General features: G+C 42.7%; 1 protein-coding gene across 1 annotated transcript in view; it reads right to left on the bottom strand.

Annotated features, from left to right (window-relative positions):
* CNGB3 (cyclic nucleotide gated channel subunit beta 3) overlaps positions 1-23,595 on the bottom strand; it is a 92,759-nt gene that overhangs the window by 35,027 nt on the left and 34,137 nt on the right. The window contains exons 2-8 of the mRNA XM_074943009.1: positions 22,242-22,384; positions 19,494-19,679; positions 17,582-17,794; positions 15,036-15,082; positions 13,011-13,097; positions 11,076-11,140; positions 8,254-8,376 (exon numbers count right to left, since the gene is read on the bottom strand). Of these exons, the coding sequence (XP_074799110.1) occupies positions 8,254-8,376; positions 11,076-11,140; positions 13,011-13,097; positions 15,036-15,082; positions 17,582-17,794; positions 19,494-19,679; positions 22,242-22,320 (800 nt within the window). The 5' untranslated portion in view covers positions 22,321-22,384. The remainder of the gene's footprint in view (positions 1-8,253; positions 8,377-11,075; positions 11,141-13,010; positions 13,098-15,035; positions 15,083-17,581; positions 17,795-19,493; positions 19,680-22,241; positions 22,385-23,595) is intronic.

The following is a 23,595-nucleotide window of genomic DNA, read 5'->3' as shown; positions in this document are numbered from 1 at the left end:
TTCATAAAGAATGTAAACAAGATAGGTGTCTGATAACTCTATGCAAATGGGAATATTTCTCTTTCATAAAAAATCATTTCATAATACAACAAACTGTTCGCATGGCTTTGATTAAAATGGTCAAACTTTGATGTGTATGAAGAATAGCATAACTGAAAATGCTCTTCAAGTTTTAAGCTGGTACTTGTGCCTCCATTTCATTCAAGAAGACTTAGGTCTTCCATATTAGAGTCCTCCAAAAATACAACCCAGACAGAGCAAGGATAGTAAAGTGGTGGGTAAGATCTGGCCTTCTAACGTCTCCAATTCTGAAGCTTCTTTCCCTTAAATTGCTTATTGTCTGTTGACCAATAGCTTGCTGACCTCAGCCACTAAACAGGTGTGATATATACATTTAAATAAAAAGGGAAAAAGCAGAAAGCCCATGAAGGTCAAGTTCTCAGACTGAAGGACAAAGCTGAACTAGCTAGAAGACATAAGAGTTGCAGTAATGCAACAGGACTATCCTACTACAAGCAGCTCTGAGGGCAACACCCACAAAGAAGGAAAAAAACCTGGTCACATTTGACTTAATAGGCTGAAAAATCTAAGCTGTGTGCCAAACAACACTCTAACTAATCTGATTGCAAATGCTAACATAGACCATACACAAACTGTTGTTCCATGACACAAATCTTTGCTCCTTGTCATGGTTTAGCCTAGACTGAGCCCAAGGCTGAACCACAACCAGGAACAAAAGTTTGCGTCCTGGAACAAATAGTTGTGGAGAATTGACACTCACATTTACAGTCACATTAGCCATTAACTTGAGTTAGCTCTCTGTTATCTCATGATAGAACATGACAACCCTCCTACCCCAACTTGTCCAGCCAAGCCTACTGAGAAGATTGGGACTGCCACAGTCAGACAGACCATTCAAAATTCATGCAGCTACGTTAATTAAGGATGTGACATAATTTAGTTGCAGACATTAGAGCAAACTGCACCTTCAATTGTAATATTTGCTCAATTAAGCCAAGGGCCAGGAACTGAGCTCTTCAGGGCAGGGAATGTGTTGGTTTTTATAGTGCTTGGCATGATGGGGCCCTCATCCTGATCAGGATCATCACACACTATTTCAATACCAATGACAATTTTGAATAAAAAATACATTTTGAGACTTGCAATCTGTTTGTGGATAATTTTCAAATAAAAGAAAAGGTGAAACACGCTGAATGCATTTATTGTCAGTTATTCATTCTGTTGTACTTAGGCGAGGTTACTGGAGACCCATGCAACATGCCAGCATGTTGGGTTAGAGATTGTACATAAGGCACTTCACTTGGCAAATGTCATAGGTTCAAATGGCTCCATATTCTCATGTCAGGAAAGCTCAGACGTAATCTATCTATGTTCTTATGCTATGCTCATCACCACAGTTTTTGATTTGATTACCAGTTGTGGGGCTGGGTTCTGGACACTACTGTGAGGGTTACGGGGGGAATATTTTGATTGACACCTAGTCAGTGGCAGTGAGCAAGGACTTTGACTGAAAGCCTCAACCCCGAAGATTTTGATGTGTTTGGGGGGAGGTTAATGGAGACACTGCAAAGTCTTAACACAAATTGGAGAGACAGGCAGCTGGCTGGGACTTGAAAAGAGAGCTCTTTGGATTGTTTTGCCAGTGGTCTGAAGGTGGTGTGGTGCTACATGTGTGAGCTTTAAGTTGACATTTGCATTTACTGTTTAAGATGCCTGTTCAGAAACGTACATGTCAGTTAACTAGACTAAGAAAACTCTTGTCCCTGTCTACTTGTTTCTTTCCCAACAAAGAAATAACCAACTTCATGAGTGCCGACTTTATTTGATCACTTAGAAGCTTGCCCATAAGCGACAATATTTTATGTACATACCAGGAAGTGTATATAAAACATTCAGGCCATTAAATTAGTGCTAACTCATTTGCTTTGGGTCAGCGTAATGTGAGACCACTAAAAATTGTGCTGTGTCCAGTATTAGTTGAAATGCTGACTGGTGTCTTTTTAACGAACTACGAAACCTTGTTTGGCTTATCTTGACTGTGAGCGAGAGCTCCATTTTAATCAGTCTGTTATCACTCTGTAGGTCTGAGACCACTGAAATATTTTCTTTCCTAAAATGCTGGCAAGTCTGATTGGTACATGAAAGGAAATGTATGCATTACTAGGCTCAGAGCCTAATAACACATGCTGTGAGGCTGGCTGTTTTTCTAATTATTTTTCTAGGTTGCTCTTGGTTTCTGCTTTCTAAGGAGGCAAATGTTCCAAGAACTGTCTGATATGTTTAAATTCACAGTAAATCTGCAATAATAACTGATGTTCACACAATGCCTCTGATCAAAAGAGCCCTAAATATTCAACAATCAGCTAACATCACAGGCCTGATCCTGTAAGTTGCCGATTGCTTGTCAGCCCCTTGCAAGAGGCATTCACCCATTTTCAGGATACCTATTTGCAGGTAACCCTCAGCACTTTGCAAGACTGGGTTATATATGGACCCCTAAGTGCTACTGTAATATAAGTGTGAGATAATAATAAGAATCATTTAATTCAGCACCAAAGTGCATCCACTTATGGGCTGACTTTGAAGTTTGTATAGCAATATTATATAATTTTATAAACAAAGTGAAGAAAGTCATATCCCCAGGGGAAATTGTAGGTAAGCAAAATGCAATTACTCAATAGGAATTAGGCCAGGCTAATTTACCCCTACTCTTTGCCAAAAATGACACAGCATTTTTAATGACGGGAGATCAGGACCTTAGCTTTACATGTCCTCCATTAGCACAGTATCCTCTAACATCGGAGCACTGCTTCAGTATTGACTCATGCCTAGATCCATAAAGGGACTTAGGTGCTTAAGATTTAGGTACCACTGTATTCCCAAAATCCCTGCTCAGCTGCCGCCTAACCATTTTGATGCCTAATTTCTCATTGCAAAAGTCCCCTAGGTGCCTATGTTTCTGCCTCTGGGCATGAGCACTGCTGCCTCGGGCACAAGCCCATAGACCTTTATCATGCCTAAGCTCAAGCATGGATCCTCAAACCAGATTGTAACAGGGTGGCTTGCCCTATGGACTGGAAAACCTGAAAGGAATCAGCTGACTTCTGTATAAAAGGAGTCAGATTTAAGTGCTGAGAGGACCAGCTGGAGAAAGGCTGGATGGAAAAGGCTGCAGGGAGCAAGAAGGCACCTATAGGTCCTGGAGTCAGCAGGGAGGCCTGGGAGATACCCTGAGTAACTGGGGATGAGACTGGGAGCCCCAGAAGGGAGGAAAGAGCCAGGTGGGCACTGGCAAAACTGCTATGTGGGTAGAGGGTTGTGATCTAGCTGTGCATCACAGGACCCTGGGCTGGAACCCAGAGTTGAGCGTGAGGCTGAGTTCCCCCACTGGCCCCATGGAGGGAGTTACAAGCCCTTCAGAAGGGTAGTTGGGCTCAGCAAGGGCCTGCAGACATAACTGAGGACTCTCTGAAGTAGAGTACCAGAGAGGGCAGAAACTTTGTTCTGTTTCTGTTAAGGACATTTTGAACAATTGGGACCTGGAAGGGGTAGACTAAAGATGGTGACCCAACCAGAGGACCAAGTTACCTGACAGAGAAACCACGACAGTGCTGCAGCAACTGCCGAGAGAGTGAGAGAGCTGTGGCACCGTACCTGCGCTTGAGGGGGCTCGTAGTGGTGAGTAGACTAGCAGTGAATTACACTGGTGAAGATAGATGTTGCCCCCACCTCCCCCTGCAGCGCCTGATCCACACTTAGCTCCACACCAAATAGTTGGGGAAGGAGGGCACAGTGGCTTCCCTTATAACTTTTAGCCAGCGGTTAGGGAACTCACCTGGGAAGTGGGAGCCCCCCAGTTCAATCCTTTGCCTGATGAGAAGGGACTTGAACAGGGGTTTCCCACCTCTCCTCCTCCTCCTCCCAGCAGCAGCTGCTTGGTCTTGAGTTAGGCATGTGCTGCCTCTGTTCTTGCAAGAAACAGCTTAGCCATCTGACTCCAGGAAAGACTTCAGCTATGGATCCCAAGCAGAGATAGGCACCTTCCTCCAGCCTAGACTTGGGCAACTAACTCTGAGAGGGTGGTGGGGCTTAGAACCCACCCCTCTCCTTGTCATTTGGTATTGGCTCACTTAGGCAGCTCCCTACCTAGTGTGCTGGCTTTTATAGATCCCATTCTCGGGTGACTCTCTCCCCCCTTGCATTGCATAGGGAGCCTAGGTGCCGAACCCAGCGTTTGTGGCTTCCATTGGGTGGCTAGTTGCCTAGAAGTTAGGTGTTGAAATGTTCAGTGCAGTGCAGTGCAATGCTTTTGAATCAGCTGTATTTGAAAAATACACTTTGGTGCACTCCAAGCACAGATGAAATAAATTGCTGATTACATCTGATTCCTTCTTTATAAGTACAATACAACACGGAAATAGCGGTAAGATGATATGTTGGTGTTGTAAAAGGTCATCTTCAGAGGAGAGGGAGGGTGGGTTGTGGAATATACGCCTGCACCTACACTTTGAAGAAGAACAGTTACAATACAGATAAGTAACCCTCTTTTCGAGTGGATGCAGATGTGCATTCTGCTCAGGTGACTCACAAGCAGTACTCTCAGGTGGTGGGAGTCAGAGTCCAATTAAACAATGATTGCAGAACTGCCTTCCCAAAGTTTGCATCCAACCTAGATGCCATGGTATATGCAAAATGTTTGGCAAAAGTATGTATGGAAGACCATGTAGCAGCCCTACAGATGACCAATATTGAAACATCACTAAGGCTATGTCTACACTACCACGGTAAATCAACTTACGCCACGCAACTCCAGCTATGTGAATAACGTAGCTGGAGTCGACATACCTTATGTCGAGTTACTGCGGGGTCTACACCATGGGGGTTGATGGGAGAAAATCTCCTGTCAACTTACCTGACTCTTCTCATTGGGCGTGGAGTACAGGGATCGACTGGAGAGTGATTTACATTCGATTTGGCGGGTCTTTCTTAGACCCACAGCTAAATCGACCGCCGATGGATTGATCTCAAAGCGTCGATCCCTGCTGTAGTGCAGACCTGCCCTAAGAAATGGAATGGATGTTGCTTGGGCTCTTGTGGAATGAGCCTAGAGTGACTGTGGGAATGTAGCCTGAGCTACTTCAAAAGCTGTGATAATGCAGGAAGTTATCCACTGGGAAATTGTCTTTGTGGAGAATGGTGGATCATTCATTCAATCCACACAGGAGACAAAAAGCCAAGGTGATGAACAAAATGGTTTAGTCCTTTCCAGATAGAACACCAAGCACTGCTTCACATCTAACGTATGCCGCTCATCTGGATATGAGTGAAATTTATGGAAGAATATAGACCCCATCATTATTGCAGAAGGCTGTGTGGGGACCAAGACATCTTTACAGTCAGCTCTGGATGCAGCGCATGCTTCATCCAGACTTATGGCATACTGAAATGAAGCGGGTACCAGACCCCCAGATGTAGACTGCACTGGAATTGTCATTAGTACTGAAGATAGCATCTGCACGGGCAGTCTCCTCAGTATCAAACTGGAAGCTGACTGAAACCCAGGGCCCTGGGTATGAGGTAGTGTAGATGATAGTGCTGACACTGATAAGTCGGGCACCAGTGCTGGGGGTGCTAACAACGCCGAAGGCAAGACCATCATAGTCGAATGCTCTTGAATGAGTGGTGAGTCAGGAACAGGCAGGCCCAGCTAGTCCACTGCTTCCTGATACATTGGCAGTGTGACAGGTTTCAGAGTGGTAGCCGTGTTAGTCTGTATCAGCAAAAAGAATGAGGAGTACTTGTGGCACCTTAGAGACTAACAAATTTATTTGGGCATAAGCCACGAAAGCTTATGCCCAAATAGATGTGTTAGTCTCTAAGGTGCCACAAGTACTCCTCGTTCTATTGGCAGTGTGGAGACTGTTGGTGCTGACATCACTGTCATCAGTACCGGACTCAATGGACAACTTTGGGGCAGTACTGGAGTTGATGGTACAGAGTCGACCTGGCTCTTTCCCACTTACTGGGAGACTCATATGCCAGTCTGCAGTCCTCCTAGATGGTGAGGAAGAAGAATCTCTTCGGATGCTGGAGCAGCCTCAGGTTCGTTTTGTGGGTTCTTTTCTTTGAGGAACCAGAGAAAAGGGAATGATCCCTCTTCCTCCTGGGTGAATGAGTCCAGACATGGAACCCCAAGTCCATACTGGCTCAGGAGCTCTCTGAGGGAACCTGAGGATCTGTGGAAATCCCTGGAGCTGAAGTGGGCCTCAGGGCCTGCTCCATGAGGTGCTTCTTCAAACACAAGTCCCTTGCCACCTGTGATCTCTTCTTAAAGGACTTGCAAATAGAACACCTTTCCTTAATGTGCCCTTCCCCAAGGCACAGTAAACATCGAGTGTGGGTCACTAGTAGATATAGCAACCCCACACAGTGGAAAATGTTTGAAACCCAGAGAAGGCATTACCCCAGACTAAACTCTAATACCTACATGACAGAAAGCTAACATTTAAGGTACTACTAAATGAACTATTTACAGAAAACCCCCCATTGAAACACTGTGATAACGAATGTGAGGTGAACACCACACTAAATGCTCTGATTCAAGCTGCAGGCGGTGAGAAGAAACTGAGGTGGGTTAGGGCAGCACCACCCTTATATAGCCACAGAGGGGTTTCTAGGGCCAGAGAGTAAAAGTGCTGTCCTGACAGGTATTGCTAAGCAGAGTTCTCTGGCTTCAGTGTACTTGGCACGTGCATATTTGGGTGGACTACGTATCTGCAACCACTCAAAGAACTAGTAGGTCTTCTAAACGTGAATGTAACATATTTCTGTCCACAAAAAATGTGAAGACCTTCTCCTTTTGTCTTCTTGTCCATTCCAGAAGAAACTAGAATTTTAAAGGACAGAGTAAGTTCTCTACTGACAGAGCACTCATTATGTTGTCCAGAATCAGTATGAAGCTGGTTGTCTAGGTCCCTCCTTAATTACAAGGCAAGTAAATCAAGAATGACACCGACTTAAACATTTATACTTGAAATTCACTCTTACTGATTCTTATCAGAATTCTGGCCATCTGATGTTCTGATTTTATCAATAATTACACATGTTTAGCTTTAATTTTATGAGTAGGCCTAGTGAGTTCAGAGGGACTACTCGCATGTGTATCTGTCTGCAGGACCAGAGCCCAGGACTGGAGTTGGATATGGAAACTTAAGACATATACTGAAGCTTATTTTTTCCTAGAAATAACCTAATTACTACTAATAATCAATGTTTAATAATACTGCCTTCCGTATGATCTTCCATCCCCAAATACACCTACTCCACTTTCTGCAGCATCTGGGTTTCTTTTGCAGATCTTCCATCAAAATATCGATCCCCTGCTTAACTTTGCATTGCTCATTAAGTCTGATAAAATCACAAGCTAACGCTCCATGTTTGCACATTATTAAAGGTAATGGCTACAGCTGGATTAAGACATGCTTACACAGCCAGTTTCCTTTTCTTTTTCAAAGTATGTAATGAATGGACAAATTTAGGCCTCTGTGGCTTTAAATTTATCACTGTCCTTGAAAGACATTCAAATGCTTTTATACATCTATATCTACAATATATACTGTGTAACTTTGCAATTTTTCCTTCGTTCTTTCCTTCATCTTAATTAACAGCTATTCCTTGGCACTGGTTCCACAGTTGAGTGAGTCCCACAGTGAGCAGCCGTTGGCAGAGTATGCCAATACCTAAGCCTTCCCACTGGAGATTTTTTTTAACCACACGCTTAAGCATGACCTTCGTCGAAAATGACAGAAACCTGTGGGACCTCTTTCAGATCAATAACCATGGAGTCTAGAGAGGGTAAAATGTTATATTAAATTACATGATGCTCCCTTGAAGTATAGTCTGTCCCAGTTCTATTCCCCTGATCCTTTCAAATGATTGTAACACTTCCCATGTGCATACCTAAAAGTAAGTTTAATTTATGACCCGTGTTGCATTTTAAATGTTTAATTAAGTTAGTGGTTAGAGCTGACTCATAAACCCATAAAAATGGAAAGTGGTAAAGTAATTATTCACTCCACCTGCCCTCCAAATAATTAGCACCATTCATTACCAACAATCAGCAGTAATGGTGCTAAAAGTTAGCTATCCAAGCAGTTATAAAAATAAGCGCATACCTTGCAAGCAAAGCTGGGGGGAAAATCAACAAAAATCTTTTGCAAAAGAAGGACTTACATATTTCCTTTGCCATCATACACCCATCTGGTGCTGCCAATTCCTTCAAAGTCTGAGGCCCAGTAATAAATACATGCATTAATATGCAAGATAAACAGCAGGTATCCAGTTGTTCGAATGACTCTGTAAAGGACAACATATTGCAAATCACAGCTGATATAATTCCAGGAAAACAGCTTGTTTTTATTTTCCCTTTAATATGGAACTCCCTGATTTTGATCAATAGCTGTATTAATGCCGGCTATTACTTGCCACAGTACAATATTACTTGACTGGTATTTGCCAGCTGTTTTTCCAATGTGCCATCTCCTGCCTCTGCCTTCCTCCAAAGGCCAAATGAATCACCTTCATAGAATAGTTGATACAGGGTCATTCCTAAATTATGTTTCTCTTAGGACATCATAAACCATTGGTTTAACTGGTTATAAATGTTTATAGAAAGGTGAAACTGTATTAATGGGATTGTAGGGTATGAATCAATGTATTTGCTAGACTCTGCTGAAGACAGGCTCAGGGCTGGAGCGGTAGGTGTTTCAGGTCAGAAATTATGTGTATTGACAGCTACACAAGGAAGCTTGCAAAATGCCTGTTCCTGCCGGTACTTTTGGTTCCTCAGTCTCTTGAGCACGTAATTCACCCAATTCTTTAAAAAGGGAAATATGCTGCCCTCACTGAGCAGGCAACACAATTTTGATTTGAGTATTGTCTTTTATATAAACTATATCCTAAGTCCTTCAGCAAAGAGGGTAATGTAGTTTAGTGGCTACCTCAGGAGATGTCGGTTCTAATTCTAGTTCTCACACTCACTATGTGACCCTGGGCAAGTTTACTTACTTTCTCTGTGCCTCAATTTCTCTATCTGGAAAATGGGGATAAATTTATCCTACCTCTCTCACAGGAGACTTATGAGGTATAATCAATTAACGTTTGTGAAGCATCTGTATGGATGGCATCATGTAAGTGTTGAAGATTATTATACAATACACCTCATATAGTTTATAAATATGGTTACAGAGTTAAAATCATAAATCCTAAAGAGGAAGAAATTAAAAAGTATAGGCAAGGCAAGAGAGAATATATTTTCAGATGAGACTGGAAATGAGATGAGATGTAGAGTCGATACAGAGAGCTGTAGCAAGATTGTTCCATCTGGTAGGCGCTGCACGGGAGAAGGCCCTGGCACTAACAGAACAGAGAGGAATCTGGCGTTAAATGAGTGAAGAGGGTGGGGAGGAGGGAAAGACAAGGTCTGTGAAATTAGCTACAGCAATTTCTTAAAAGGTTTCAGGTAAGGAAGGTAATTTTGAACTGGATTTTGAAATGCATGGGCGTCATGCACACTGATCAAGTGCCGTGAATTTCAAATGGTATCTACATACCATGATGATAAGCACCTAAGAAATACTTAAGATTAAGATAAAAACATAAGATGAAGTTCCAAAACATCAATCTGTGTTTTGCTTAGCAGATATTAGGTTGTATTACATAGATAATATTCTCCCTTCCTTTTGAATGTAACTTCTGTGCCTAAATCTCATAAAATATCTGGTTTGTAATGCAAGAATCCCAAGTCTATCATTTAAATGTAATTGTCTGAAATATAACAAAGTGTCATGGAAGGGATTCTTGCTCCCATTGCGGCAGCATACAAGAACCATATAATCCCCAGAGCTGCGTGGAGGAGAATTTTCCAGGTGCAGGCATTACATACAGCAACCTATGCTGCTCTACAAGCCACCCGCCACAAAACTTGGTATAAGGCAAATGGCACTGCACAGCTGCAGGCGAGGGGATGCGGCTGATTAAGTTGAAAGCAGCATTATGGGCATTCTTAGCAACCTGGTAGCCCTCAGGGTAGTGCTGTTACTTAGGAGCTGTTTTGGTTCCTAGAGCAGCCTGTAATAAAGAAGGCACAAAAGTCATGTAAAGTCACCCATGCTTTCACTATCCAAGGTCTGTGCTGCATTGACTCTCACCCCATGTTCAGCTAAGACAGTGACTGGGGGAAGATTCTGTACATAGCAAAGGCAAGGTGAAAGCAGTGCATAAAGAAAAACATTCAAACAACCTTGATATCATGACTGCTGCAATGTGCCAGCAAACTACCACACAGAATCTCACTTCAGCCATAAGCAAAGGAAGTCTCCAGTAATGATCCCATTAAATAAACCCTTTATGGGTCTTCAGATTCTGTCTGGTATGGTGACATGTGCCCCGATCCTGTAAACACTTATGAATGAGAGTAACTTTACTCACATATGTAATCAAACTAAACAGAATGGGATTATTTGTGTGAATAAAATTACCCATGTACATTAGTGTTTGTATAATGAAGAGAGACAGTTAAAAAATAACCAAGAGGAGTTGTTTGGGGTTTAACATATTCAACACTGTGCTTGACTGACAACCTGGGAGACAGAATGCAACCCCCACAACCTCAAAGGCTTTGTTTGGATTGGCGGGGAAAAAGGGTAATGGCTCCTTTAAGGGTCCCCCCACCCTTGGGGTTGGGAGTTGGGGTGACCAGTCGTGGAGAAAAGGCATCATCTGAGCCAGTGGATGGGCTGGTGGGGCTCAAATAAGCCATTAACCCCTGCACACCTGGGGGAGGGTACCCTGTCCCTCCACCCTGAACTCCCTTTCATGCCTGGATTAACAGCTCTTCTCTTCCCTTTTTGGTCTGTTGTAGGTATTGCATTAGTTGCCTTTTTTGGGACTGGGAAAATTCATGCCTGGCATCTTGTCTTTCTTACCGCATGTTCAGGACAGTGATTGAAATTCTGTGCCAAACTTTGCATACTGTAAGTCTACCGCCCACGTACCTGTAGATGTATGCTTTATCCAGGATAGCTTCTAACCGGTCATTGAACTCAAAGAAGGTCATATGCTAGACAGAAACCAAATGAAAGCAATCGAACCACGGTCCTTATAACATATATTTTTCTAATGGGACTGACATTAGTTCACATACATATTTTGAAAATAATGTATTTTTCACTTGTCTAACATCCCTTAAACATCTAGTTTAAAGGTGAACTGCAAAGCTAAGATGAAAATTGAGCTCAGCATAGATTTTGGTGTGGTTTGTCCCTATTAGCTATGTTATGGATGACATCTTGTAATTAGGGGAGTCATTTCAGTAAAATTGGGAGCTGGGCAAAGTTATGTCAGCATATAGAACATTACAGGATATAATATAATCACATATAAAGTTGGGGGAGGCAAAAAGTGGCTCATACAGACCTATGAAAAGTCTGGGGGTGGGGGCAAACCAACATATGGGAGGGGCAATTGCACCCTTTGTCCCATAGCAAATGATGTGCCTGCTTGCCATTTCCTGTGATGACTGATGATGATGATGAATGACTTTTTACTCAGTGAAAAATGTACTTGCTTAGGCTGAACGTAATTTTGCCAAAGTAAATTAAGCATTAAAAAAAACCCTCTCCCCTCATCTTGAAATCCCTGTCACTTCCTAGTTAGCTGAGGGTATCCCAGACTGTAACATCAAAACATGAGGTCTCATGAGGAATTTTTAAAGTTTAGTTAATCTATTCCTGGGTTGAATTCCTCCCACATTAACTATTTTTACTTTAGTTTTGCTATACGCCTTTAACATTAACAGGCACTTTTGCTGTTTTCTGTCTAGCACAAATTTACTTGCCTGATATTATATAGTGTTTTGCTTTACATTCTTCTTTACCATTTTGATTCTGTGTTGCCAGTCAGGACATTAAAAATCAATCAAACCAATGACACCCATTCTTACCAGCCCAAATTTCTTAGTCAGCATAAGGCTGCTAAATATGATAAGGGAAGTTTTTTCTTTAGGTAAACCTTTGACATGAGTTTGCATATAAAATAGACTTCCAGAAGGGTTTTGCCACTATAACAGATGCCATTCCCATTGTGCAGTGCTTAGATAAGGTGGTGATAAGTGCTTTGTACATGTAACAAAGAGAGAGATTTTGACATTGACTAATTCAGCAGGGAGTTTTTCAAGGGCAGGAATAGTAAAATGCCAGGGCCAAAGGGTGGCATTTAGCCACTAGCCTGAGTTGGGGTGGGAGGTGGGTGGGTATGTGGAGCTCCACTGCCCTATTGGCTGCTCAAAAATAATTGGGCTGATGCAGGGAGGCTGTGCAGGCTGCACCTTCCCATGATCCAGCTGATGTGTTCTGCAAGGTGATGTAGAGATGGGGCAGAGTTATAATCTGTCTTTTTCCCACCCCCTCCATACTGGTCGCCATACACTTCTTGCACTTGATAAGAAAAATATGCTTATGTTTATTAAATGGGCAGTGTAAGATATATGTTGTCCTTAACCATCCCTTGCTTTTAAGTGGTTGAATTTTGTAAGTGATGTGATAGGTAAGCAGTAAGTACATGATTCTCATTTAGCAATCTTAACTGGTTGTTTTTTGGCAAATTAAATAGGGTATTTAAAACTATTTCAATGTAAACTAGTAGAAACAAACTAGTCTAGATTACAGAAGACTAGTTTACAAGTCAGAAAGTAAATATAAGTAAAATCAGCTGAAAAATACCCAGAAACATTATTCCTATTATTAAAATGACATATTTTACTTATTTATTTGGTGGTAGTTTGAGTCTGTAGCTTAGATTCTTAGAAGGAGGAAGCATTCACAAAATCACAAACTAAAGACTCCCAAATATTTGTACTAAATCTTCAATAGGTGTTAAACTTTTCATATTTTCCAGTGGACAAGCAGTCATAATAAATTCTCTGGTCTTACCTTTAACACCTTGTTTGCTCTAAACACTGGGTTAAACCCAAAGATGAAGTATAAAACATCAAATGGTATTATTGATGCCACATCAAGCTGTTGAAGAGCACAGTTCAATTAAGACTTGACAATGACTATAACTTGTTTACATTCTGTAGTGAACATGGCTAGATTTAATAATCATTGCACATGAAAGCTGAACAGTCAACATGCAGTGGCCATCTATCTCTGAGTAACTGACAAGCAACACCATCTCAAGGAAAATGCCAGGAGCTTTCTTCTGCCCTTACTTATGCTCCACACGTCTCAGATTTTCATATAGTTACTGAGGATTATTAACAATGTCTTGGATATTTAACTGTAGCATTGCTGTTAATAATTAAATGATGTGGGCTCAGTTATGGTGCCGATGAACCTGAAACATACTGAGGGCTTAGGAGAGGGGGGTGATGGTTCACCTCACAATCATTTCTGAGAAGTATTATGATTTTCAAAGCCATAATACCTCCAGGGACCTGTGGGGAGCATAAGGAAGGGCACTCCCTGCTATAACTATACAATAGGTGTAGGCACCTCTTCCTCCAAGACAACCATTCTCTTCTATCCCATTCAGGGTCTTTTATTGCCCACATTATCATAGATTCTGTGTGCCTTCTAGCAGTGCATTAAGTGTATTTTTCACATGCGGTTCCCTCTTTCTTCCTGATTTTTTCCAAGTGGAAACTCTGCTTTGGGGCGATAAAGGAAGCTGTACCAACCATGTGCTGTGTCTTAAAAGGAGCTGCTCCTGGAAGTGGCTCCTGGCTCAGACCCTACTCTGTTGCTGCTTTGGTGAGGGAGCAAAAGGGGCTCATGGAGGTCAGAACCCTGCCTTCAACCTCCCCCAAAATGCTTCCACCCCGAGAAATGCCTTTAGCCACTAGCTATTGATTCCATCCTTTTTCTCCCTAGTGCTGAGAGATGGATTGTACCTGACTCCTGAAAAAAAAGTACTGACTGGGGAAGGAGTGTCCCCTGGCCACTCTCTCCTCTAATGCACCCACGCAAGGAAAGGCAAAATTTAGCCCCATACATTTTAATATGCAGTGACAGTTAGTATTTCATTAACTGATAAATTCCAAAATGTAGTGTAGCCCAAGCCTGGGAGCTGAAGAGAATCATCAACTCCCACTAACTTCAGTAAAAATCAAGGGCACTCATAACCTTGCAGGATTGGACCTAAGACACAGGCCCAGTATACCTACTCCATCACTTTGCTTTCAGGTTGAATCCCTTCCCTGCTCCATTGTCTGTATTTGGTCTGTTTGGGCTCTGATCCTGCAAACACTTCTGTGCCGCTTAACTTGAGGCATTCAAGCCCTGCCGCTGGAATTAATGAGACTTCTTGTGTGTTTAAAGTGGAGCATGTACAAAAGTGTTTGCAGGAGCAGGGTCTTAGGTTGTAATTTCAGAGGTGCTTGGGGACCTGTGGCTCAGTAATTTCAATACAGTGTCTTTTCACTCTTGCTGAGAAAATTACATTTCAGAAAAAAATGCAATAACTGTCCTAAAATAAAATGGGTCCTTGATTTTATCTAAGGCACTGAGCTTTAAAAGTTAAAAGGAGTTTTAGATTTACTTGCGTGGAGCCAAGGTGATATCTACTATTTATGATCATGTGTTACTATCACAAGTACATACTAGTGTTTCTTATTTAAAGTTACCATTTGATTTTAAGCTGGGCACAGGCTTCTTTCTTTAACAAATCTCTACTGAGCCAGAGTTTTGGAATCTAATGCATTCACAGAGTTATCTCCCATTGCAGTCAATGGGAGTCATACAGCCAAAGGCAATATTTTTATTAATGAATAAACAATATTTATGAGCATGGCATTTGATTTAATTGGTGAGAAGCTAAAATGACAGTCAGTCAGGGACCCTTCATTATGATCTCTCTGTCTACATGGAATATTGGAGCATGGGAAGCTTTGTGGAGTTCCAAGGCTAAAATTTACAGCATTGAAACAACTCTAAGGTAGCACACAACCTACTCACCTGAAACCTCAGAGAATTCTGGTAGTAGTTCTTCATTTCTACTTTGTCTGACTAAAATTATAAAGAAAGGGGAAAAAAGCATAGTTAAGAAAAATCAGCCAAAACCCTGTCCCTGATAATGTTCAGGCCAGGGTTTGACCCTGCACCCATTAAAGTCAGTGGCAAAGCTCAGTGGTTCAGAGCATATACAGGGACTAGTTCTGAGTATCTCTGAGAGGGATCGGGCCTTTGAAAGCTAAATAAATGCATTTAGCATTAGCATTATAACAATCAACACTGAATTCATTAATAATGATTAGCCATTTATTTTCAAATTGCTCACCATGGGAACTGACGGTAATACCTTATTAGGAAAGGCTAATCAGAAGTCTCTAAAGGACTGCATCTATTATTATACTTACTGTATTTATATCAGAGGTGTTTTTTAAAATAACTTTAAAATCTTAAGGGTTTTTTCCATACCAAGGCAGACCTATTTTCTACCTTCCCTTATTATCACTTCGCAGCTTTCAGAGAATTGCAGGAGTTCAGACTAGATGATCATAAATGATCCCTTCTGGCTTTAAAATCTATGAATTGTACAAACAGCTTCAAGTAAAAGAAAAGTGGTCTTCCTTATGCTACAATTTTAACCTTATTCACAACACTCAAGTTTACTGGGATTTAAGAAGGGTTGTCAATGACTAACTTGGCATGGAAAAGTATATTTCTTTGCACTACAATTAATATAGACACACATTATGTCTATTTGAGACCTGAAAATAGGGTTTAAGTAATAGCCTATAGCACAGAAGGTGCAGTGTAATATACAAAAACACTGAGTTAAAGCTGGTTCCAAGTTACAGGTGGAAATACCAGTCAGAGGGTATGTCTACATTGCAAATGGAAGTGTGATTGCAACTCGTGTGGGTACACATGAGCTAGCTTTAATTTTGTGTGGCTAAAAATAACAGCGATGATGAGACAGCAGGGGCTGTACAAACCAATATATACCCCTCACTATGTACTCGTGTTCCTAGTCTGTGCCGGGGTCTGTGCCATTGTGTCTTTTCTGCTATTTTTAGCTGCACGAGCTAGATTAAAACTAACTTGTGGATGTCTATCCAAGATGCAATTACGTCTCCAATTGCAATTTAGACATATTCTTGGTTTTGAATTTTCATGTTGCTGTGCACTTGAATCTAAGCTCATTTTTGCATGTTAATTTCATTTGTTTATTAAACTTGCTACTGAAACAAAGTAATCATGCAAGGGGGAGAAGGGCCCAACCAAAATTCCATATCCGAATGCCTCTGAAACAGGGAAAAGTCCACATTTGGATCTGAAATTTGCAGGCAGGTCCCATGTTTACTGGAAGGCTATGCTCCAAGAGTTGGATTGGGAACATGTGCAGGAAAATCAGCAGTAACTCTTCAGTAGATTCAAAAATTCTAGAGAGGTAGAACACAGCAAAGTGTGCTTGTGTTCAGTTCGCTTTCAGATATGATGGGTTAGATTCACGCCTGCTGCCATAAGATGGTGCAAACGACATCTTTCCATGACAGCGAGCATCACTGCACAGCCTTAGCTCAACAGAAGCTTCATGGATCCCTCCTCAGTGAATTTTCTAGCTCCTCTCAAATAAATTGCCACATCCCAGTTCTTCCTAAGCCACTCTGTTCGTGCAACTCTAGATGAAGTGTGTTTGTCAGTATCAGTGCCCTCTCTACTTACTATCAGATGCTTAAAAACAACGAGGAGTCTGGTTGCACCTTAAAGACTAATAGATTTATTTGGGCATAAACTTTTGTGGGTAAAAAACCCCACTTCTTCAGATGCATGTTTTTGATAGCTAAGTAGTCTCTACTTGTTTCCTTCTCTTCATCACTGACTTCTGATTTTTTGAGACTTGCTGCCTTTTGAGGTCAGTAAAGAGGCTGGAAATTGATAAGTAAATCTCTTACCAAAGGATATTGTGAGGAAAAAGTTTGTCAGGTTAGAAGGTGGCCAAAGCTTTTATTTAGTTGACCTCTGTATATGCATTTGCCATGTTCCCCATATGTAACTGAAGCATAACCCACTGGGCTAGTAGAAAAGCCTCTGTTTTCATCTGCAACATCTGTACTATATGAGTGACTCCGTGGAGAGTTGCAAATTTCACACACATTTCTTTGGCTGTATTTCCATGTGGTCTCAGGTGCCAGAGAAGCTGTGTCGAGTTGCTCTTTTCCAGCTGTGTAATTTGGTGAGTAAGAGCTTTAGATCTGATCTTGCTGCTATCTTGTGACACTTTTGAATTTGCCTTTACCTTTTCAATGGCTGTTGTGTGTAATTAGAATACCGGTGTAGCATGTACAGTATGTATGAAATGTATGTTGCCTCTTTTCCAAAGCAAAAGAGCCAAAGATCAGTGCAGAAGCACATAAATATACTTGGATAAATAAAGAAGTGCAGGTGTGCCTTGCAAGAAAAAGTCTATTTGAGGTTTAAACAAGTTTCTGCTTCATGTCTAATAATGTAGTTCAAAGTACAATACCTAATGTGGAAATTCCACTTCCCACTGTTACTTACTATTATATCTCCACCTTTTACAAATTGCATTCGGGGCTGGAACACCAACATATCACACAAGTAGCAAATATCACAAATGGTGTCTACAAGGATCCAATAGAATATGTTGCTTGATGTTTGTATTGGGAACACACAGCGCAGTGGAATGAACCAGCAGTTCCAGTTATAAGCAATGGTAACGATCAGGAGCCACACTACATAGCGTCGATCTGGAAAAGAAAACAGGAGCTGGTGACTTAATCTGTATGAAATCATCATCTTTCTATTTCTCTCTGTGTTTGGAAATAAAGCGCTCATCCTCCAGGGAAAGCAGTGCAATTTGCAAATTTACCAGACATTGTGATCTGGAGGTATAAACACTGGCCTGGGAGGTAGGAAATCCTGAGTTCTAATCATGACTAAGCCATTCCCTTGCTGTGTAACTTTGGGTAAGGCATTTCACTTCTCTGTGTTTCCCCATCTGTCAAACAGGGATGCTGATGATAGTAATACTTATTCACCTTGCTCATGGAGTGAGGTGAGGATGAATCTGTTCATATCAGTTCAGTGCTTTATGGGGGCAATATTAACACTATTTAGGAAAAACTTTTTCACAAGAAGGGTGGTGAAGCACTGGAATGCATTACCTAGGGAGGTGGTGAAATCTCCTTCCTTTGAGGTTTTTAAGGTCAGGCTTGACAAAGCCCTGGCTGGGATGATTTAGTTGGGGATTGGTCCTGCTTTGAGCAGGGGGTTGGACTAGATGACCTCCTGAGGTCCCTTCCAACCCTGATATTCTATGATTCTATGACTATGTAGTATGAGGTGAGATATGGGCTCCAGCCCCAGCCTGAATGTCTACACTGCAGAGAAATAGCTCCTTAGCCTGAGCCCCGCAAGCCCAAGTCAGCTGGCATGGGCCAGCCGCGGGTTTTTAATTGCAGTGTAGACATACCCTGAGTCTTCAGAACGTTTTGCAGCATTTTAGACATGAGAATACCATTGAGTTTAATTGGTGATTTACAGTCCAAAACCTGTGTAACACTTCAAACTCAGGAGTGGAAGTTCACTCATTTCACTGTTTTGACTTGTGGGTTTCAGAACACTTACACTTTTCTGACAGGTTTCAGAGTAGCAGCCGTGTTAGTCTGTATTCACAAAAAGAAAAGGAGTACTTGTGGCACCTTAGAGACTAACAAATTTATTTGAGCATAAGCTTTCGTGAGCTACAGCTCACTTCATCGGATGCATTCAGTGGACTTCTGAAAGATCCCAACCCTTATAGTTAAAAACAGAAACAAACCTGCTAGATGGGTTTAAGCTAGAACAGTTTCTGTGGAGGAGAGAAGATCACCCTCTGCCTTTTATAACACAGCATGGTCTGTTAAAGGGAGTCTGGTAAGAGCTAGGAGTCACACGTGGAATTTATTAAAGGAAGAGGGCTGGATTCACTTATGTTTAAAATAGGGCTTTAAAATAGTTTGAATGGGAAAAAGTTAGAGACTGAACAGAAAATACCAGTGCAGGGTTTTTTGGGGGGAGTACTTATAAAACTTGTTCAGTTTGGGTAGAGTTGGATTTTCATGACAACTCTTCGTTTGGCTTCCAAGACATTTCAGCACTGCAGGGGCAGTGGCCCTAGGGGATCAGGCACTGGACTGGGAATCAGGAAACCTGACTTGTATTCCTGGCTCTGCTGGTGAGCTTGGACAAGTCTCCTCACCTCTTTGTGCCTCTGTTTTCACTCTCACCATTTCTCTTTCTTGGCTACTGTTGACACTGAAAGCTCTTAAGCGGGGACTGTCTCTCACTACACACTTGTGCAGTGGGGCTCTGACCTCAGATAGGGCATCCAGGTGCTATTTTAACACAAGTAATACAAATTTTTATCCTGCCTTTGACACCTTCCTTTGACTACATTCGGTTTACCTGTGTATGCATCTATACTGTCTGGTAGCTCCATCTTCTTCAGGTATTCTTTCAATGGTGGTTTCTTGAATTTACAGCACAGCATGTTGCAGTAATGATCCTCTGGCTTGGCATCCTCTTTCTTTTCTTCGTCTTTTTTCTCTTCTTCTGGTGGGGGTGGGGGCAGAGGTTTCTTTTTTGATGGAGCTAAGCATGTGAATGTCACAGAAGGGAACATTTAACAATGGCATGCACATGCCTCACTGTTGTGACAGATCTTGAGAGCCCCAGCATATTACAGGCCATGCAATCGACTCCTTAGTGTTTATTGCTACAATTTTCTGTTCTGTTTTCAGTTAGAAAACAGATTGGAGAGTAAATTCAGCACTGACATAGGCAGGCACACTCCAACTAACACCACCAGGATATTTAGTGCTGGGTGTCACAGAGGGAAATGTGCTTCTACACTATCTTTCCCTGGGCAGTCAATGCTGGTACAATTACACACACGCTGGATTGAGATGGGGTAAGGCAGGAGGCACCCAGGCACTTATTCTTGCATGACTGTTGTAAACTTGCCATGGATGGGACAGAATTGCTCTGGGACCAGTTCTGCCATACTTGAGCTGAGTTTCTTACTCCAAAAGTAGTCGCTTGATTTCAGTGGGGCAACTTGCAGAGTAAGACACAACTGAGTATGAATAGTAAATTGGCAAACTGGACCATCTATAATTTAAAAACTAAAGTAATGTAAGTGCCAGAGAGAGGGGGAATAGGTTAACTGACACAGAAGTAGTTAAAAAAATCTGACCACGTCTTCCTGAGCTGTCAAAGTTTATAATAGTTTAGACACTCATCCTGACACTCATCCTACCTGCTATCTTTCCCAACTTACTAGAATTCAGGAGATCAATAAATAGCTTCTGAAAAAAATGCAGAATATGAAGACTACACACTCTTCCTCCTCCTGTGCAAAGGAAGAAAACAAGCTTTTTTCTGAAGAGGAACAACATCAGTACTGTGTTTAATTATTTTCAGGTGAGATGTATTGCCTTGCGCTGCCTTATCCCATTCTAACCTACATACCTGGCATATTTAATGATGCTGGAAGATTATCGCCTGACCTTAAACTTTGTTTACTTTTACAAAAGATATCTCATCTCAGTATCACCTATGTACCTGCATGTGGCATATTGCCACATATACCTTCCCATAAGGAATGTATCTTTGATCCCTAGGAATACAGATAAAATAACCGAGATGAATCTAGAACAGAGGTGGGCAAACTACGGCCTGCAGGCCACATCCGCCCCGCAGGACCCTCCTACCCACCCCTGAGCTCCTGGCCCTGGAGGCTCGCCCCCAGCCTCTCCCCTGCTGTTCCCCCTCCCCCGCAGCCTCAGCTCACTGCACCGCCGGCGCAATGCTCTGGGCGGCGGGGTGAGCTCCTGGGGCCGGCAGCTGCAGAGCCTGGCCTGAGCCGGTGCTCTGTGCTGGGCAGTGCGGCTGTAGCGCCGCCAGCCACCGGTGCTCCAGGCAGTGCGGTAAGGGGGCAGGGAGCAGGGGGGGTTGAATAGAGGGCAGGGGAGTTCGGGGGGGGGGTGGTCAGGGGTCGGGGGGGTGGATGGGGTCAGGACGTTCAGAGGGCAGGGAACAGAGGGGTTGGATGGGGGCACTCGGGACAGGGAGAAGGGGGGGTTGTATGGGGCAGGGGTTCCGGGGCGGCAGTCAGGAATGGGGGGGTTTGGATGGGGCGGCAGGGGGCAATCAGGGGTGAGGGGTCCAGGGGTGGTCAGGGGACAGGGAGCAGGGGGTAGTGGATGGGGCTGGAGTCCTGGGGGGCAGCGTCAGGGGACAGGGAACAGGGGTGGGGGTGGGGGTTGGATGGGGCAGGAGTCCCAGGGGAGCTGTCAGGGGGCAAGAAGCAGGGGCGGGGGGTTGGATAGGAGGCAGGGGCCAGGCCATGCCTGGCTGTTTGGGGAGGCACAGTTTCCCCTAACCAGCCCTCCATACAATTTCCAATACCTGATGCAGGTCTCAGGCCAAAAAGTTTGCCCGTCCCTGATCTAGAAAGTAGTTTGAAAATGGTGATCCTGAACAGTCATAGTTGGAGACTTACCTCTATTAAAACTATTTCATGAGGTGTCTCAATGGGTTTAAATAGGCCACATTCTCAGCTGCTATAAGCTAACACAGGGGTTCTTCAAACAAGAGTATATGTACCCCTGGGGGTATGCAGAGGTCTTCAAGGGCGTACATCAACTCATTTAAATATTTGCCTAGTTTTACAACAGGCTACATAAAAAACACTAGCAAAGTCAATATAAACTAAAATTTCATACAATGACTTGTTTATACTGCTCTACATACTATATACTGAAATGCACGTACAATATTTATATTCCAATTGATTTATTTTATAATTACACAGTAAAAGTGAGAAAGTAAGCCATTTTTCAGTAACTTGCTATGACACATTTGTATTTTTAGGTCTGATTTTGTAAGCAAATCGATTTTAAGTGAGGTGAAACTTGGGGGTACGCAAGACAAATCAGACTCCTGAAAGGGGTACAGTAGTCCGGAAAAGTTGAGAGCCACTGCTAACTCAGCTCCATTGATTTCAGTAGAGATATGCTGATTTATCCCAAATGAAGATTTGATCCATGATTCTTGAAATATTATCTTCCAGCATTTTAAACTCTCAGAATAGGATTTTCATCTTTAAACCACCAAATAAATAGTTATCTTTTGAGAACTAAAGCAACTTACAAGCTGTAGGACTGCCCTCAGGAGAGGACAGTAGTGGGTCAGTCAGTTTTTCTTTATAGACCGATGTTCTTGCCCTCATTTTTTTGACAATCTCTTGCAGCTGGGCTTCAGTATACTCACTTACAACCCGGCCTTGAGATGAGCTAATTAAGACAAAAGAAGAACAGTTTAGAGTACTGGAAAGGAATGAAAGAAAACTATCAGCATCAATGCTATGACATGAGTAGAATTCAAATACAAGGGCCAGATGCTGGTTTGTGCTAAGGTTCCTTTGTGCTACTGAAGTTATAATAAATAGGTAGCCAAGAAGTCTCCCAGGGTATGTCTGCACCGTAGTGGAAGCCCAGGGTCAGTGGAACTTGAGTCAGCTAACCCTGAGTTTGAGAAACCAGGGTCTGAGCATCTACACTGATTGCTGACCCAAGATGAAGAATATTTTAACCCAGGCCAAAACCTGGGGCTCCAGCATCCTCACTGAAGTATTGCAGACTTCCTACCATTGCCCCATAATGTGGCTACTCTGGCCCTTTGTTCATGGGGCAGTGTGGGAAATCTCGACTGTCCACCCCACATGTTACAGGGGGTTTGAACAGCCCACCAACACATCCTGCAGAGCTATCCTTTTGATCTGCATGCTCCCAGCCATCAGAGACAGCAACTTGGAGGAGGCACCATTTGAAGAACTTTTCTTACTTGCACTTTCATTCCTGTTTCTGGTAATTGACAGAGCTTCCTTGAGACAGTGGTGGACATTTCAGCAGTGTTTTCTGACCCATTGTAGGCACCTGACAGAGCTAACGATAGGATGGGTGTGAGGACACAGACCTGGTGGACTCCAACTTGCTCAGGCTGCTTGTGACACTCTATGTAGCTGCTGATGCCCACTATGTAGACCGATGTTTCTGGAGCAGGGCCACAAGCACAGACTGGTGAGGCCACATCATCCTGCAGATGTGGGTCCAGAACTTTCACATGAAGAAAGATCCATTTCTGGAGCTTTCTAAGCAGCTTGCCCCAACCCTCCTGGATCACAAAACATGCATGAGAGCACCCATACTGGTTCTGAAGTGGGTTGCTATAGCCGTCTGGAAGCTGGCTATCTCAGACTGCTACAAGTCTGTTGCCACCTGCTTTGGTGTTGGGAAGGTGACTTTGAATAAAGTGGTGACAGGTTTCTGAGGCAATTTGACATGTGGTTTACCCCAACGTGACAGGAATAAAAGATGGCTTTGAGAGAATGGGGTTTCCACATTGCACTGGGGCCACTGATAGGATTCATGTGTCCATAGTTTGCCCTCCTCAAGGAGCACATTAAACCGCCAAGGTTACTACTACTCCATTGTTATGCAGGCCC

Source organism: Natator depressus, chromosome 2 (assembly GCF_965152275.1).
Source record: "Natator depressus isolate rNatDep1 chromosome 2, rNatDep2.hap1, whole genome shotgun sequence".
Taxonomy (NCBI): domain Eukaryota; kingdom Metazoa; phylum Chordata; order Testudines; family Cheloniidae; genus Natator; species Natator depressus.
The sequence above is the reverse complement of the archived record's forward strand: the minus strand, read 5'-3'. Positions and strand labels throughout refer to the sequence as shown.